The sequence below is a fragment of the Pipistrellus hanaki genome (assembly GCF_964339955.1).
Source record: "Pipistrellus hanaki genome assembly, chromosome: 2".
NCBI lineage: Eukaryota > Metazoa > Chordata > Mammalia > Chiroptera > Vespertilionidae > Pipistrellus > Pipistrellus hanaki.
Window position 1 is genome coordinate 183,499,453 of NC_140504.1, and position 16,524 is coordinate 183,515,976.

Consider the following 16,524-nt stretch of genomic DNA (forward strand, 5'->3'; position numbering starts at 1 on the left):
CGGCTTCTCTCTCCCTCCCACTAACCCCCCATTTGGAGTCTCCATTCCATTCCCTCCCCTGGAATTCCCAATGCCACCCACTTCCCCTGCCCCTCCTCCTTCGCCCTCAGGAGTCACTCTTCTGAGCGTGGCAGCTGCCCATCTCTCAGCGCCACACTCTGACGCAGGGGGTGTTAAAACGTGCTTTCCGTTGACCTTGTCAAACGGGTACAGTCTCCTAATTCAAAGCATCCTTCTCTCCCTGCCCATCCCTGTCCTCCCAGCCTGGCCCCACAGGCCTGGGCAGAACCAGCACCGGAGGTGGGCCCTGGGGAGCCAGGCTGAATGCCTGCCCACAGCCCAGCCCTCATGGAAAGTTCTGGCCCTCAGAGGTCAGAGGCATCTCTCCCTCTCCAGCAAAGGAACTTCGGGGTCCGGGGGCTGAGGTCTGGCCTCCTGGCTGGCCCCGGAGCCCCGCTGGCAGGTGATGTGGTAAAGGAAACTCCGCCTTTAGGAGCCCTAAGATAGCATTCTGTCACCAAATGAACAGCATTCGGGCCTAGAGAAAAGCTTAGGGCTTAGGAGGCCAAAACCGGTTTGGCTCAGTGGATAGAGCGTTGGCCTGCGGACTGAAAGGTCCCGGGTTCAATTCAAGTCAAGGGCATGTACCTTGGTTGCGGGCACATCCCCAGTAGAAGGTGTGCAGGAGGCAGCTGATCGATGATTCTCTCTCATCGATGTTTCTAACTCTCTATCCCTCTCTCTTCCTCTCTGTAAAAAATCAATAATATATATATATATAAAGCTTAGGAGGCATCATCTCCTTTCACTTACAGATAAAGATGCTGAGGTCGCTGAAACCGGTTTGGCTCAGTGGATAGAGCGTCGGTCTACGGACTGAAAGGTCCCAGGTTCGATTCCAGTCAAGGGCATGTATATTGGTTGCGGGCACATCCCCAGAGGGGGTGTGCAAGAGGCAGCTGATCAATGATTCTCTCTCATCGATGTTTCTAACTCTCTATCCCTCTCTCTTCCTCTCTGTACAAAATCAATAAAATATATATTTTTTAAAAAGATGCTGAGGTCCAACGTGGTGAAGCAAAGCAGCAGCAGGATCCAGCCCGGAACCCTCGCCACCTGGGTCCTGGAGCGACACACTTTCCAGGGGAGGAGGGTCACGACCTCGTTCACAGAGGACGGACCCAGGACTCGGAGCAGTCAGGGAGCCTGCGCAGTGTCATGCGCAGAGACCGGAACCCAGGTTTCTCTGACTCCAAAGGCCCTCCTGGCGGAGGCACAGACCCTCTCTGCCGCGAAGCTCCCTGGGCCTCAGTTTCCTCACCTGTGAAATGGAGGAATCGGGCTCCACGGCCCCAGGACCCACCTGAGGGGCATTGAGAGGAATTTCGAGGGGAGGCGGGCTGTTTGCCAGTTGCCCGCGTTTGTGGGAGAATTTCTCTGTTTTGCCCGATTTGCTTCAAAACAACTCGCCCCCAGATCTACACTGAGAGGAGCCTAGGGAAGGTGCCATGGTAACCACAGTGGCTCCAAGAACAGGAGTTTGCCTGACTTAGCCAGACTGGCAAACCCAGTGGCCTTAAGCCTGCTGTCCCCCAGGGAGGCAGGGCAGAGGCAAGGCCTGCCCAGCAGACGTGAATCAGACCACAGGGAGCTGGGGAGGGGCGGAGCAGCCTGCACTCTGCCCCGAGATCCTGCCTGCTGCTCTGGCAGAGAGAGCCCGGGTTTGCAGCCTGAAAATAAGACCCTGTGGTCAGATCTGTGACATATAAATTTGGGATCTTGGGCAAATCACTTAGTCTCTCTGAGCCTCAAGAGCTTCTTTTTCTTATCTAGCACCTAGAATATGTGCACCATAATTGGTAGCTATTATTATTATTATTATTATTATTACTACTAAAGGCCCCAAGCACAGATTCGTGCACCAATGGGGTCCCTCAGCCTGGCCTGCAGGGATCAGTGGACCTCCACTCCGCCAAAGCCCGGCCTTACCCGCCAGCTCATCGGGCTCCAGCCTGCTGTCCGCCTTGATCCCGCACGGCTCAAAGAGGCAGGCGGCGGGGGAGGAGCCTGAGCCCAGGCTGGGCGCCCTGCTGCTCCCACTCATCCCAGCCCCTCTATACTCCCCCTCTCCCCCCACCCCCTGCAGCTCAGGTGCACAGGGGCAGTGTCCGCAGGAGAGCATGAGCCTGGCACCTGGCACCCGTCTGCCAACTGACCACTAGGGGGCAGCTCCTGCATTGAGCATCTGCCCCCTGGTGGTCAGTGTGCATCATAGCTACTGGCCGGTCATCCGTTAGTCCAGTCTCTTAGGCTTTTATATATAGAGATTATTAATATCTAAATTCAGAAGAGTTGAATGGCCAACAGAAAATGAACTTGAAACTGCTTTATATATAGCAACAGATTACTATTACTCATTAAGACTATGCACACTCCCCTGGCTGTTGCATTTAAATTGAACTGAGTATTTTCTATACAAAAGACATATGTTTGGGGAGAGGTATGAAATGAATCATGCGTGAAACTTTTTTAAGAGTAGTTTATTAATTTTCAGAGAGAGGGAGGAAGAGAGAGCGAGTGAAACATCAAGGTGGGAGAGAAACACTGATGGGCTGCCTCCTGCATCCCCCCTCTGAGGGATCAAGCTCAAAGACCAGGAATCCAACCGGCAACCCTTCAGTGCACCGGACAGCCCCCAAGCAACTGAGCCACACCAGCCAGGACATGCATGAGTCTTTGTGGTTGAGGAGGTAACATATGACAGACAGGAGGAGGCAGAAAGGGTTATGAGAGAGTCAGATCGAGCTGTGGGGAGCTGAGAGACAGGGACCGTAGACTGAGTTGGAGAACGTGGCCTGGAACATCGCCAAGTTACGCTCGGCAGGTACCCACGGGACCGTGGGCACCTCTGTGCCTGCACGGAGCTCCTGGGTCACAGTTCTTTACCGACATTGTCTCTGCCAACGAGGACTCTGGTTGCAAGTAACAGAAGCCTCCTGCAGTTAACGTGAGAGGACAAAGGAGATTTGTTGCAAGGGAACAAGGGTGTCTGAGAATCCATGGCCAAGGCTATAGACAGGCTTTGGGAAGGCCTGGAGTCAATAATAGAATCATGCCCTAACCAGTGTGGCTCAGTGGATAGAGCGTCGGCCTATGGACTGAAGGGGCCCAGGTTTGATTCCAGTCAGGGACATGTTGCAGGCACATCCCCACTGGGGAGTGTGCAGGAGGGAGCTGACCGATGTTTTTTTCTCATCGATGTTTCTAACTCTCTATCCCTCTCCCTTCCTCTCTGTAAAAAATCAATAAAAGATATTTTAAAAAGAAGAAGAAGGAGGAGGAGGAGGAGGAGGAGGAGGAGGAGGAGGAGGGCTGGTCACCCTAATGGTAGCCGCTCAAGCTGTGTCTGAGTTCCTATTCTGGCGCCAAGCGAGAGGGTAGGGTTTGAACTCCCATTCAATGATCCTGAGAGAAGGAAACCTGATTGGTCCTGCTTAAGTGAGGTGACCCTCCTGCTCCAATCAGCCATGGCCGAATAATTGGCTCAGAGTACGAACCCTGGAAAGTGGAAGTTCCTGGGAAAGGTAGGGAGTGGGGGGCAGTCATTGGTTAATGGTCCAGGTCGGTCCCTCAAAGGTGTCGGCTACGTCTGCCTCCCCCCAAAAATAAAAATAATGAACTCCTCAGGGGAAAGGACTGTACCCTATTGATCTTTGAAGCCCCAGAAGCTAGCGTATGCCTGACAGAAAGTACCTAATACACGTTTTTTTTCTTTCCGTTCTTCACACACGAGCTTATTCTGCCCTTTGCCTTGGCACGTGCTGTTCTCTCTGCCTACAATGTCCTTCCCCCGGCCCCCGTGGCCGGCCCCTCTAACACATGCAGGTCTCTCTCCCAACGCCAGCGCTGAGCTCCCATCTAAATCGCACCCTCTCCCACCCTAGCGCTATCGTTCACATCAGCCTGTCTGCAACCTGCTATTACGTGCTGGCTTTCCTCCCGGGGCTTCTCACCGCCTGGAGTTATCTCGTTCGCCTGCTGGCCTGAGCTGTGTCTGTCTCCCCAGAACCAGACCGGGAGCTCCGATAAGGCAGGCACCTTAACGCTCTTGCTCATCGCTGCATCCCCAGCGCAAAGACAGCACCTGCCTCCCTACAGGTGCTTAAGAAATATTTGTGAATGAATAAAAACTGGGGTGCAATCTAGAGGAGGCGGGGTGCGTCCCAGGTGCAGTCACAGCAGGGTCTGTACCGGGAACAGAGAGTCCCTTGGTTTGGCTGGAGGGTAGAGAGCTCGCAGGGAAGTGGGCAGGGGTTTGATGGGGGGCAGGCACCAGGGCAAGGTCTCCACACCAGAACAGCCAGCCCTTAGCTGATGCATGCCTGCAGGAGAAGGGCTGAGTGAAGGTTCCCCTTTTTGTAAAAAACAATAATTTTTTAATTGCTTCAGGCCACACAGGTACTAAAAAATCTATCAGAAGACCTGCTTTTTAAGAATGCCTGACAGAAGCATTTTGTGATAACAGCAGGCATGCGCGTAGACCTTTGTGGAATATAAAGTCTTTGCAAGAGAATGTCTTCCGTGTGACAGCAGCTCCAGAGCCACACAAGGCCGGCTCTGGCTGCTATGCTGAGGAGACTCGTGGTGGGATGGGGATAAAAGCTGCCTGTGTCCACCTCAGAAAACTATGTCTTCTTTCTTTTCTTCTATTTTTTTATTATATTTTTATTGATTTCAAAGAGGAAGGGAGAGGGAGAGACAGATAAAAACATCAGTGATGAGAAAGAATCACTGATCAGCAGCCTCCTGCACGCCCCCCACTGGGGATGGAGCCCACAATCCAGGCATGTGCCCTGACCAGGAACCGAACTATGACCTCCTGGTTCATAGATCAGCGCTCAACCACTGAGCCACGCTGGTCAGGCAACCTGGGCCTTCTTTTTGCCAGCTGTGTGACTCAGTCAGGACTCTCCCCTTCCTGAAATTAATCCATTTTTTTATTTATTGAGAAGTTCCTTCAACAAATAGTTTAAATGTGCCTGTTGTGATGGTTAATTTTATGTGTCTATTTGGCTGGGCCACACAGTGCACAGAGATTTGGTCAAATGTTATTCCGGATGCTTCTGTGAAAGTGTTTTGGATGTGATTGACATGTAAATAAGTGGGTTTTTGGAGGTTAAAAATGGCGGCAGAGCAGGAGGACGCTGCACGGACACGCTCCCAGGAACAAGCTGGAATTACAACTGAAATACAGAAAGGCTTCCTGAACAATCGATGGAAAACTCACAGGAGAGAACCCTGATACCCAAGGACCGAAGGTGGAAACGGCATAGAGACTGGTAGGAGGGGCAGAGGCGCAAAAGGGCTGGCGGCCACCCACAGGCGGCAACTGAAGTCCCAGAGAGATATCTCAGCTGGGAGGGGAGGGGGGGCGCCACTGAGAACTCTGGGATCTGATCCCGAAGCTGGGATCCCCAGCAGAGAGCACCAAACTGAGGAGGGTACCCACATTACATCTAGATGTGAAAAGCAGTGGGGTGCTGTCTGCCAGGGAGTGGCAGCTGAAAGTTCGGGCACCCTCTTAAAGGACCAATGCACAAAAATTCCCTCTGGAGCCATCCACCTTGTGCTCTGGCAGAGGGAGGGTGAAGTGGACTGGAGATATGAAAGCAGAACCCAGGTCTGGGGACTCCAGGGATAGAGCTCAGAAGGCAGACACCCCAAATTTTCGGGGCTGAGTCATTCCCTCACACAGAGAAGGATATCTTTCCTACATAGACATCTGCCTTGCCTGGAGTAGCAATACTCATATCCAACAAAATAGACTTTAAAAGCATCACCTATTGCCGAAACCAGTTTGGCTCAGCGATAGAGCGTCGGTCTGTGGTTCGACTCCGGTCAAGGGCATGTACATTGGTTGCGGGCACATCCCCAGTAGGGGGTGTGCAAGAGGCAGCTGGTCGATGTTTCTCTCATCGATGTTTCTAGCTCTCTAGCTCTCTCCCTTCCTCTGTGTAAAAAAATCAATAAAATATATTTTTTAAAAATAAAAATAAAAGCATCACCTATTGGAAAACACCTTGCCCTGAGGCCACTTAAAAGATTAAAAGTAACAATTAGCCTCCAGGCAGAAGCAACTGCACCACCCTGTTGGAAAAAACTCTCACCATACCTGAGGACAATTGCCTGGAGGCAATTCAAGTCAGAATCCTATTGGTTTTCAGACAGAGGTTGTCTCTGGAGGCTTTGAGTCTTTGCCTGATCCAATTAATCAGACAGCCTTTAACAATGCCCTGCACTAGAGATTGAGAGGTATAGAGAATCTACCTAAAACATAGTCACAAACCCAAACAACCAAAATAAGGAAACAAAGAAACAACTCCAAATAAAAGAACTAATGAATTCTCCAGAAGAAGAGATAAATGAAACAAATAAGAAATTCATTTGAAACATAGTGCAGAGTAATGTTAAAAATGCTCAATAGTATGAAAAAAGATATAGTAACTATGAAAAAAGAATAGATTGAGATAAAGAATGATATAACACAAATAAAGAACACATTGGAAGAAATGCACAGCAAATTAGGGGAAGCTGAGAATTGAATCAGTGAATTAGAAGACAGAGTTGAAAATATCACTCAATTAGAGAACCAAAAAAGGAAAAACAATGAAAAACCAGGAGGAAAGCCTAAGGAAGCTGTGGGACAATGCGAAATGTAACAATATTAGGATAGTAGGTATGCTAGAAGAGGCAGAGAGGGAGGAAGGAATAGAGAAGGTGTTTGAAGAAATAATGGTAGAAAACTTCCCTAGCATGGTAAAGGAAAAAGTCACACAAGTTCAGGAGGCACAGAGAACCCCAAACAAGAAGAACCAAAACAGACCCACGCCCAGACACATCATAATTAAAATGCCAGAAATTAAAGACAAAGAGAATCTTAAAGGCAGCAAGAGAAAACTGATACCTACAAAGGAGTTCCCAGAAGGCTGACACCTAATTTCTCATCAGAAACTCTACAGGCCAGAGGGGAATGGCATGAAGTACTCAAGGTAATGGAAAGCAAAAATCTGAGACTGAGATAACTAGATCCAGCAAGGCTATCATTCAAAATAGGTGGTCAGATGGTAACCGGGGTTCTCGCTCCTGGTCTCCCACACTCGCTCCTGGCTCCCAACCAGTACAAGATGAAGATCGAGGAAGTAAAGAGCACCATGAAGATGCAGCACATCGCCTCCCACAGCCACGTGAAGGGGCTGGGGCTGGAGGAGAGCGGCTTGGCCAAGCAGGCGGCCTTGGGGCTCGTGGGCCAGGAGAACACGCAAGAGGCCTGTGGCGTTATAGTCGGATTCATCAAAAGCAAGAAAATGGCTGGAAGGGCTGTCTTGTTGGCAGGACCTCCTGGAACTGGCAAGACAGCTCTAGCTCTTGCTATTGCTCAGGAGCTGGGTGGTAAGGTGCCTTTCTGCCCCGTGGTGGGGAGTGAAGTTTACTCTACGGAGATCAAGAAGACAGAAGTGCTGATGGAGAACTTCCGCAGGGCCACTGGGCTGTGGATAAAGGAAACCAAGGAGGTTTATGAAGGTGAAGTCACAGAGCTAACTCCGTGTGAGACAGAGAACCCCATGGGAGGGTATGGTAAAACCATTAGTCATGTAATCATAGGACTCAGAACAGCCAAAGGAACCAAACAATTGAAACTGGACCCCAGCATTTTGGAAAGTTTGCAGAAAGAGCGAGTAGAGGCTGGAGATGTGGTTTACATTGAAGCCAACGGTGGCGCCGTGAAGAGGCAGGGCAGGTGTGATACCTATGCCACAGAATTCGACCTTGCCAAAGGGGGATGTGCACAAGAAGAAAGAAATCATCCAGGATGTGACCTTGCACGACTTAGACGTGGCCAACACCAAATAGATGGTCAAATAAAGAGCTTCCCAGACAAAAAAAAAAAAAAAAAAAAGGCTAATGGAGTTCATCACCACCAAGCCAGCATTACAAGAAATGCTATAAGGATTGCTGTAAGAGATTGCTGAGAAGAAGAAACAGAGAGAAACCTAGCCATATAGAATTAAAATGGCTATAAATGAGTACCTCTCAATAATAACCCTACATGTAAATGTAAATGGATTAATCCCAATCAAAAGATGTAGGGTAGTTGAATGCATGCAAAAACATGACCCAACTATATGCTGTCTACAGGTGGTCCATGAGGTCTGAAAGGTTGGCGACCACTGGACTCTACAAGAGACCCACCTCAAAACAAAAGACACACACAGGATGAGAGTGAAGGGCTGGGAAAAAAATTCCCAATCAAATAGAAAAGGAAAAAAAAAAAAAGCTGGAGTAGCAATACTCATATCCGACAAAATAGACTTTAAAAGCATCATGCTAAGCGAAATAACCCAGTCAGGGAAAGATAATTATCATATGACCTCACTCATTGGTGGAATATATCGAACAACATAAACAGATGGACAAAAATAGAGCCAGAGGGGCCCTTCCCGTGGTTGCCCGCCCCGTTCCGGTTTCCAGTACGTGGCCCGGCCCCTTTTGCCTGTGTCCATCATTCCGCACGGAGTTACTGTTAGCATGACGGACAAACTGCCCTACAAAGTCGCTGACATCAGCCTGGCCTCCTGGGGACACAAGGCCCTGGACATCGTGGAGAATGAGATGCCGGGCCTGATGCGCATGCGGGAGATGTCCTCGGCTTCCAAGCCGCTGAAGGGTGCCCTCATCGCCGGTGCCTGCACATGACCGTTGAGACAGCCGTCCTCACTGAGACCCTTGTTGCCCTGGGTGCTGAGGTGCAACATCTTCTCCACCCAGGACCACGCAGCAGCTGCCATTGCCAAGGCCGGCATGCCGGTGTAGGCCTGGAAGGGTGAAACAGATGAGGAGTACCTGTGGTGCATTGAGCAAACTCTGTCCTTCAAGGATGGGCCTCTCAACATGATTCTGGACGACGGCGGTGATCTCACCAACCTCATCCACACCAAGAATCCACAGTTCTTGTCGGGTATCCGAGGCCTCTCCGAGGAGACCACAACTGGAGCCCACAACCTGTACAAGATGATGGCCAACAGGATCCTGAAGGCTCCTGCCATCAACGTCAATGACTCCGTCACAAAGAGCGAATTTGACGACCTCTATGGCTGCCGGAGTCCTTCATAGATGGCATCAAGCGGGCCGCAGATGTGATGATTGCGGGCAAGGTTGCGGTGGTGGCGGGATATGGTGACGTGGGCAAGGGTTGTGCCCAGGCCCTGAGGGGTTTTGGGGCCCGAGTCATCATCATCGAGATTGACCCCATCAATGCACTGCAGGCTGCCATGGAGGGCTATGAGGTGACTACCTACCATGGACAAGGCTTGTCAGGAAGGCAACATACTATTTGTCACCATCACAGGCTGTATCGACATCATCCTTGGCAGGCACTTGGAGCAGATGAAGGATGATGACATCGTATGTAACACTGGACACTTTGACGTGGAGATTGATGTCAAGTGGCTGAATGATAACACTGTGGAGAAAGTGAACATCAAGCCCCAGGTGGACTGCTACCGGCTGAAGAATGGGCGCCGAATCATCCTGCTGGCCGAGGGCCGGCTGGTCAACCTGGGCTGTGCGATGGGTCGCCCCAGCTTCGTGATGAGCAACTCCTTCACCAACCAGGTGCTGACGCAGATTGAACTGTGGACCTATCCAGACAAGTACCCCGTTGGGGTCCATTTCCTGCCCAAGAAGTTGGGTGAAGCAGTGGCTGAAGCCCACCTGCGAAAGCTGAATGTGAAACTGACCAAGCTGACGGAGAGGCAGGCCCAGTACCCGGCCTGCCCCGTGATGGCCCCTTCAAGGCCGATCACTATCGTTACTGGGAACCAAACTTGCCCTTTTGCCTTCTGGCTGCTGTCCTTGCCCAGAGCCCCTCTTCTCCTCAAGAGCAAATGGCACCCATTTTGAGAATGATTTGTTAATGTCCCCCATCGATTCCCTGGGCTGGTCACTCAGTGTTTGGCCTCCGCTATGTCCCTCATACTGTTCCCTGTGTGGGAGAGGGAATTGAGAAGCCCCTCCTCAGGCCCCGGTCACAGGGGAGGCACATGGGAGATCCCACAGGGAACCATGGCTCAGGGGTTTCAGAGCTGCTCGGTCAGTCCTTCCTAGGCTGGAAGTTGGAAGTGATGGCATAACACCTGTGCACTTTACTATCTAAGCCCTCGCCTGCCCCATGGATGCTGTGTCCATATTCTTGATTGACGGGTTCACTGCTTCCTCAGCCCACGACAAATGAGAAGGAGCTATATCAATGGGCTGGGAGGAGTTGTTGGGAGTTCAAATGCTCCTAAGAGCCTGGCTTAGTGCTGGGCATTCTCTTATACCTCAGAACAATGAGGTTGGTACTTTCAGTCCCTATTTTACAGGTGTTATAAAATACACTGTTATGGCCAAAACCGGTTTGGCTCAGTGGTAGAGCGTGGGTCTGCAGACTGAAAGGTCCCAGGTTCGATTCTGGTCAAGGGCATGTACGTTGGTTGCGGGCACATCCCCGATAGGGGATGTGCAAGAGGCAGCTGGTCGATGTTTCTCTCTCATTGACGTTTCTAGCTCTCTATCTCTCTCCCTTCCTCTCTGTAAAAAATTAATAAGCCGAGACCGGTTTGGCTCAATGGATAGAGCGTCGGCTTGGGGACTGAAGGGACCCGGGTTCGATTCCAGTCAAGGGCATGTACCTTGGTTGCGGGCATATCCCCAGTAGGGGGTGTGCAAGAGGCAGCTGATCGATGACTCTCTCTCATCGATGTTTCTAGCTTTCTATCTCTCTCCCTTCCTCTCTGTACAAAATCAATAAAATATATTTTAAAAAAAAATTAATAAAATATATATATTTTTAAAACACACTGTTATGGGATAGCCGAGAAGGGACCAGAGAAGTGACCGCCAGAGGCTGAAAGGAGAGGCCAGGGGATCTGAAAAGCAGGCATAGATCTGCCACCACTTTGTAATGGTCCCTACCACAACCCTGGGTCAAAAAGATAAATTTTGTTTATGTTTATATAATGTTAGAGCAAGAAGGTAGATAAATAAAAATTTTGGTGCCTAAAATAAAAAAATTAAAATTAAAAAAAAAATAGAGCCAGAGGGGAAAACAATATACTAGAATATAATCGGAGTAACCCTGTTATTTACAGATTTTTAGTATTTCCTACAACTTTTGTGATATCATACTATGTTAGTACAGTTTTGGTAATATTATTATACTTGAAATCCTTTCATTCTTGAAATAGTAACATTTACTGCATGTAATGTTATTATATGTAAGATCATGTTTCTTGCATTGGTGTTTATTGGATGTAACATTTCATATTTAGAATTTTTTTTGCAATATTAATGTTTATTGCATGTACCATTATTATATTTAAGATCGTTTTTCTTGAAATATTAAGGTTTATTGCATGTACCATTATTATATTTAAGATCGTTTATCTTGAAATATTAAGGTTTATTGCATGTAACATTATTATAGTTAAGACCGTTTTTCTTGCAATAAAAATAAAAACTGGAAAACAAATAAGTAGGTGGGCTTTGAGTAAAGCAGATTGCCCTCCATAACATGGGTCGGCGTCATCCAGGCAGTCGAAGGCCTGCAGAGAAAAAAGACTGATCTCCCCGGAGCAAGAGGGAGCTCTGCAGCCTCACGCCCCTCAGACACGAACTGCACCCTCAGCTTGTCCCTGGGTTCCCAGCCTGCCAACCGCCCTACAGGTTTTGGACTTGCCGGCCTCCGCCATCACAGGAGCCAATTCCTTAAATTAATTCTTCCTCTCTATATTAAGGTGATGGTAGGTGATGTAGTCAGGGTTCTCCAGAGAAACAGAGTCAGGAGGAGGCGCATATATAGAGTAAGGTGACCAGACGCCCCGCTTTTGGCAGGACAGTCCCGATTTTTAACCACTTGTCCCATGTCCGTAAAACGCCTCGGGACTCGGGACAAGTGGTTAAAAATCGGGACTGTCCTGCCAAAAGCGGGGCGTCTGGTCACCTTACTCTATATATGCGCATCCTCCTGCCTCTGTTTCTCTGGAGAACCCTGACTACATCACCTACCATTTGATTGATTCTGCAGACAGAGCAGTGAGCAAAACTGACATGGTCTGTGGCTTCCCTAGACTTACATTCTCGTGAGAGAAGGAAACAATAAATTAAAAACAAGCACAGCATCCAACACGTACATTAGAGATGCTTGGGCGTGTGCAGAGCCCTGGGTCGGGCAGGGCAGCTCTTAGGCAGAGGCCCAGATCTCCGTGTCCTCTTCTGTGAAATGGGGAAAACAGTATCAGCAGTGTTGCCATAGAGAATGTGTAGAATGAGCTCGGTTTTGTTTTTAAAGAAAAGGATGGATGTGTCTAGCAGGATGGGAGGAACTGTCTGTCGCCTTCACAGATGGCAGCAGGCCCCTGAGGGAGAGAATTGTCTGTAAGATAACGCTCTGACAAGCCGCCTGAGGCAGGAAGTGCGCCGGCACCCAAGGGCATCGGCTCTCAGACCAGCCTATCAGAGAGACGCCTTAGAAACAAGGACTGCGGAGGGAGCCACCGGAGAGGGAAGGAAGGAGGGCAGCAGGTGGGGGCGGAGCACCAAAGACTTTTCTTAACAGCGTGTCAACACTCAGTTTGAAATGGTTTGTGTTCCTGGGACATAAGCGCACGCTTTGGCCCTCCTCCCTTAGGGATATTTGCAAACAATGCTTCCTGGAAATCGGATTTTTTTTTTAATTTCTATTTTTTTTAATTGGAGGAAAAGAGCTAAATTCCAGGTCTCAGTTGTCCCAGGAGTTACACACCAGAACAGCCAAAAGATGCAGGCAGAGACGAGAAATTCCCTGGAGCTAGGAGGGAGGAGCCCGGAGCGACTGAGCCCACTCACAGCCCCCGGGGAAACCTGGTTCTGAAGAGGGAACTGGAATTTTCCACTGGCCACCGAAGGAACGGTTCAAGTGCATTTTGTCTCCATCCTCGGACCCCAGCATTGTTCCAGGTGACCTGGAAGGGAGTGTGTAAGAAAACAGAGTGAGGAAAGCTTGACCCCGAAATGCTAACCGCGGCTATTTCCGGATGATGGGCTGTGATCCTGTTTACTTTATGTATATCTTTATGCAGCTATAAACCTTTTGCAATAAGCAGAAAAAACCCAACATCATTTTCCGTTTTTAGAAATAAATCTCCTGCTGCCAATCTCGCTGAAGTGGCCCAGACAGCAGGTGGCTCCCCAGCAGGAGGGGCGGAGGGAGGGCGGGCAGGGTCTCTCCTCCCTGCACAGGACTCATCTCCTCCTGACTTGCAAATTGCTCATCTCCCCCACCTCTCTCTCTCTCTCTCTCTCTCTCTCTCTCTCTCTCTCTCTCTCTCAGGAACCCAATAGTCCTGCAATTCCAGGCCATTGCCTGCCAGACCCAGAGCTGCCTCCCACTCACCCTCAGGCCAGGAAGTGGACAAGCTGGGTGTTCATTTCCTCCCAGCTCCACAGCCAGGCCTGGGTTCCGCAGGGAGAAGGCCTCTGCTCTCTGCAGCCTTCGCTGCCCACGGGCCCTGATGCCAGAGAGGGCTGCAGGCCTCGGGGAAGCCAGGACGGCCTCCCCGCCCTCCTGGAGACCCGCCCGCAGGCAGCCGGCAGCCCAGGTCACAGGGACCCTCCTACCTGCTTCCCCAAGACCAGCTCCTCCTCAGACGATGGTCCAAGTGAAACCCGGTCACAGAGAGCATTGGGCGGCAGGGGGTTTGAAAGGGAATGAAGGTAACGATGTAGAGACTGTTATGCTCATTTAACAGGGGCACAGGGAGGTGAAGGTCACACAGCTTGTAAGGTAGAACCAGGAATCAAAACAAGACTGAATCCAAAACTCACCTCTTAACAATAGGAAATAGAGTCCTGTTTCCACGCCATGGGAACAGCTGCCCGGGCTCTTCCTGCTCACGCCTCTAAACACTTTTCCAGCGACTGCCAGGCTCCCGGTGACCCTCACCCGGTGACCTTCACCCGGTGACCTTCACCAGTGTCCTTCACCAACTGCCAGGCTCCCGGTGACCTTCACCGGTGACCTTCACCAGTGACCTTCCCCAACTGCCAGGCTCCCGGTGACCCTCACCTGGTGACCTTCACCCAGTGACCTTTACCCGGTGACTTTCACCCGGAGACCTTCACCAGTGACCTTCACCAACTGCCAGGCTCCCGGTGACCCTCACCCGGTGACCTTCCTTCACCGGGTGACAGGGCACTCTCCTCCCCTTCGGTCCCCGGGCAGCCCCAGCCCCAGCTTAAGTCCACGTTGTGGCGGTAACAGGCCATGCTGACCACTTGGGTGAGTCATGAAGAAATTGCAACTCAGTCAACAGAAACGTAAACTGGATGTCCTCCCAGAAAACTCAAATCCAGACTCTCAAGGCCCCTCAGTCATGACCCTCGGGTCCCTCAACCTCCCTACAGCCGCCCCCATAACCCCTGCTCATAGGTGTGGCCCTCCCTGCTCAGATCAGGTCTCCTGTCCTTGCTCTTTCTTCTCTGGGATCAAACTGTGCCCCACAGGCCATTCCTGGGCCTCCAGAGAGAGAAAACCACAGCAGCATTTACAACCAGACAAAAGCAAACAACAGCCACACAAACAACAAGCCAACCAACCGCCTTACCACAAGATAGACCCCGCACTTATCGCCTGGCGCAGTGCTAAGCTCTTCAGCCTCAGCTACCCATCCTTCTAGAATCTAGATGCTTCCCAGACTTGCTTTGCATAATCCGGGAGCCAAGAAGGTATGATGGTGAGAAAAGGGCTGTCTTCCACCAACATGAAGTCAGCCTTCCTGTAGACAATGCTATCAGGCTGCTTTTTTAAATATATCGTTAAATATACATAAAACTTACTACTTTGAGCAGCTTTTAAAAATAGCATTTTTCGGGGGGGGGGGGCAATGGAAAGATATGTACACATATAATGCCTTAATAATAAAAAAAAAAGAATAAAAAAATAAAACCTTTGTATCCTTAATGCAAATGTAAAATAAAAAAAATTAATAATAAAAAAATAGCATTTTTCGCCCTAACCGGTTTGGCTCAGTGGTAGAGCGTCAGTCTGCAGACTGAAGGGTCCCGGGTTCGATTCCTGTTAAGGGCATGTACCTTGGTTGCGGGCACATCCCCAGTGGGGGATGTGCAGGAGGCAGCTGATCGATGTTTCTCTCTCATCGATGTTTCTAACTCTCTATCTCTCTCCCTTCCTCTCTGTAAAAAAAATTAAAATAAAATATATTTTAAAAAATAAAATAAAAGTAGCATTTTTCCTCACCCCTGCTAAGTTAGAAATAAAATGGGCAAATGAAGTCTAAGGAGAATGCGAATGGCAAGGGGCTGGGGGGGGGACATGGTTTTCCCAGGCGGGCGGCCCGGGGGGTGGCATGGCGCCCCTGTTGTGTCTGCCTGGCAGCCTCCTGCCGGAAGGCACCCGCGATGCCGGAAACTGCTCCCTGTGGTCACCAGGCAGCAGCACGGACAGGTCCCAGCGCCCTTTCTGGTCCCCATTCTCCTCAAACTCTCAGGAGCGGCCGACCCTGTTTCACTGTCAGCCGGCCTGGGTCCAGACCCTTCCAGCTGCTTGTAGGACCGGGCTCTTCTTCCTGAAGGACAAGCAGGGAATCGCGTTCCCTTGTTCAAAAGCCTCCAAATGTGCTCACTGCCCACTGGTTTCAGTAGGAACTCAGCACCCGGTGCTCAGAGCTCTCCAGAAAGCAGCCTCCACGGGCCTCCCACCCCATCTCCCACAGCTCCCGTCCACAGAGGTGTCCCCCAACACAGCCCCGCCTTCTCCCTGCCTCCCTGCCGCTGTCACGTGCTGGTCCTTCCTGGAATCGCCCTTCTCTGCTGGTCAGACTGCTTCCCCTCACCCATGTCCATGCTACTGCTTCTTTGAAAATCTCTCTTGATCACTCCCAAGTGTAACCAATAAGTTGAAACAAAGAACCCGAAAACACCTGCGTGTAAGTAAGCCTTCCTTGATTCCTGCCTGTTTTCTGACCCTCCAGTTTTCCTTTCCTTTTGACTCTGTGAGCTTTTGATAACCTCCCAATACATTCCCTCTCTGCTTAAGCTCCCCAGCATTGCTTTCTGTTGCTTGTGATCAATAACCATGACGGATACCCCCGCCTCCCTCCTAGATCGCTGTCTAATGTGGTGCTGTGTACACGGGGGCTTTGTGAGCAGTGAAACCGGCAGAAATGTGATCTGTCATTCCACCGTGTGTTCCCCACCCGCCTCCTCCCATCACCCCACTGCTCCCACCGAGAAGAACCAGTGAAACCACTCACAATCTCATTAGCCAAAGGGAATGAGGGACCAGAAGAGAGACCCTCAAAATAGACATTCAAGTTACACTTGATAATTACCTCTCTGAATATGACTTTTGCAAGTGTATAATTCCAAACTTTTTTTTTTTTGCACTGTAAACAAATAGCAAATAATCTCCAAAACCACTTACTGATG

The 16,524-nt window shown here is 50.1% G+C and overlaps 1 protein-coding gene and 1 pseudogene across 2 annotated transcripts; both read left to right on the plus strand.

Annotated features, from left to right (window-relative positions):
* Window positions 1-7,184: 7,184 nt before the first annotated feature.
* Window positions 7,185-7,911, plus strand: LOC311617467 (ruvB-like 1; the record flags this gene model as incomplete). Its single annotated transcript, XM_084873818.1, is given in 2 exon segments — window positions 7,185-7,825; window positions 7,827-7,911. Coding segments are annotated over 2 exon segments (726 nt in total).
* A 598-nt stretch (window positions 7,912-8,509) lies between these two features.
* On the plus strand, window positions 8,510-10,439 carry LOC311616146 (adenosylhomocysteinase-like; annotated as a pseudogene). The gene has a single exon. The product of its transcript is annotated as an adenosylhomocysteinase-like (transcript).
* Window positions 10,440-16,524: the final 6,085 nt, after the last annotated feature.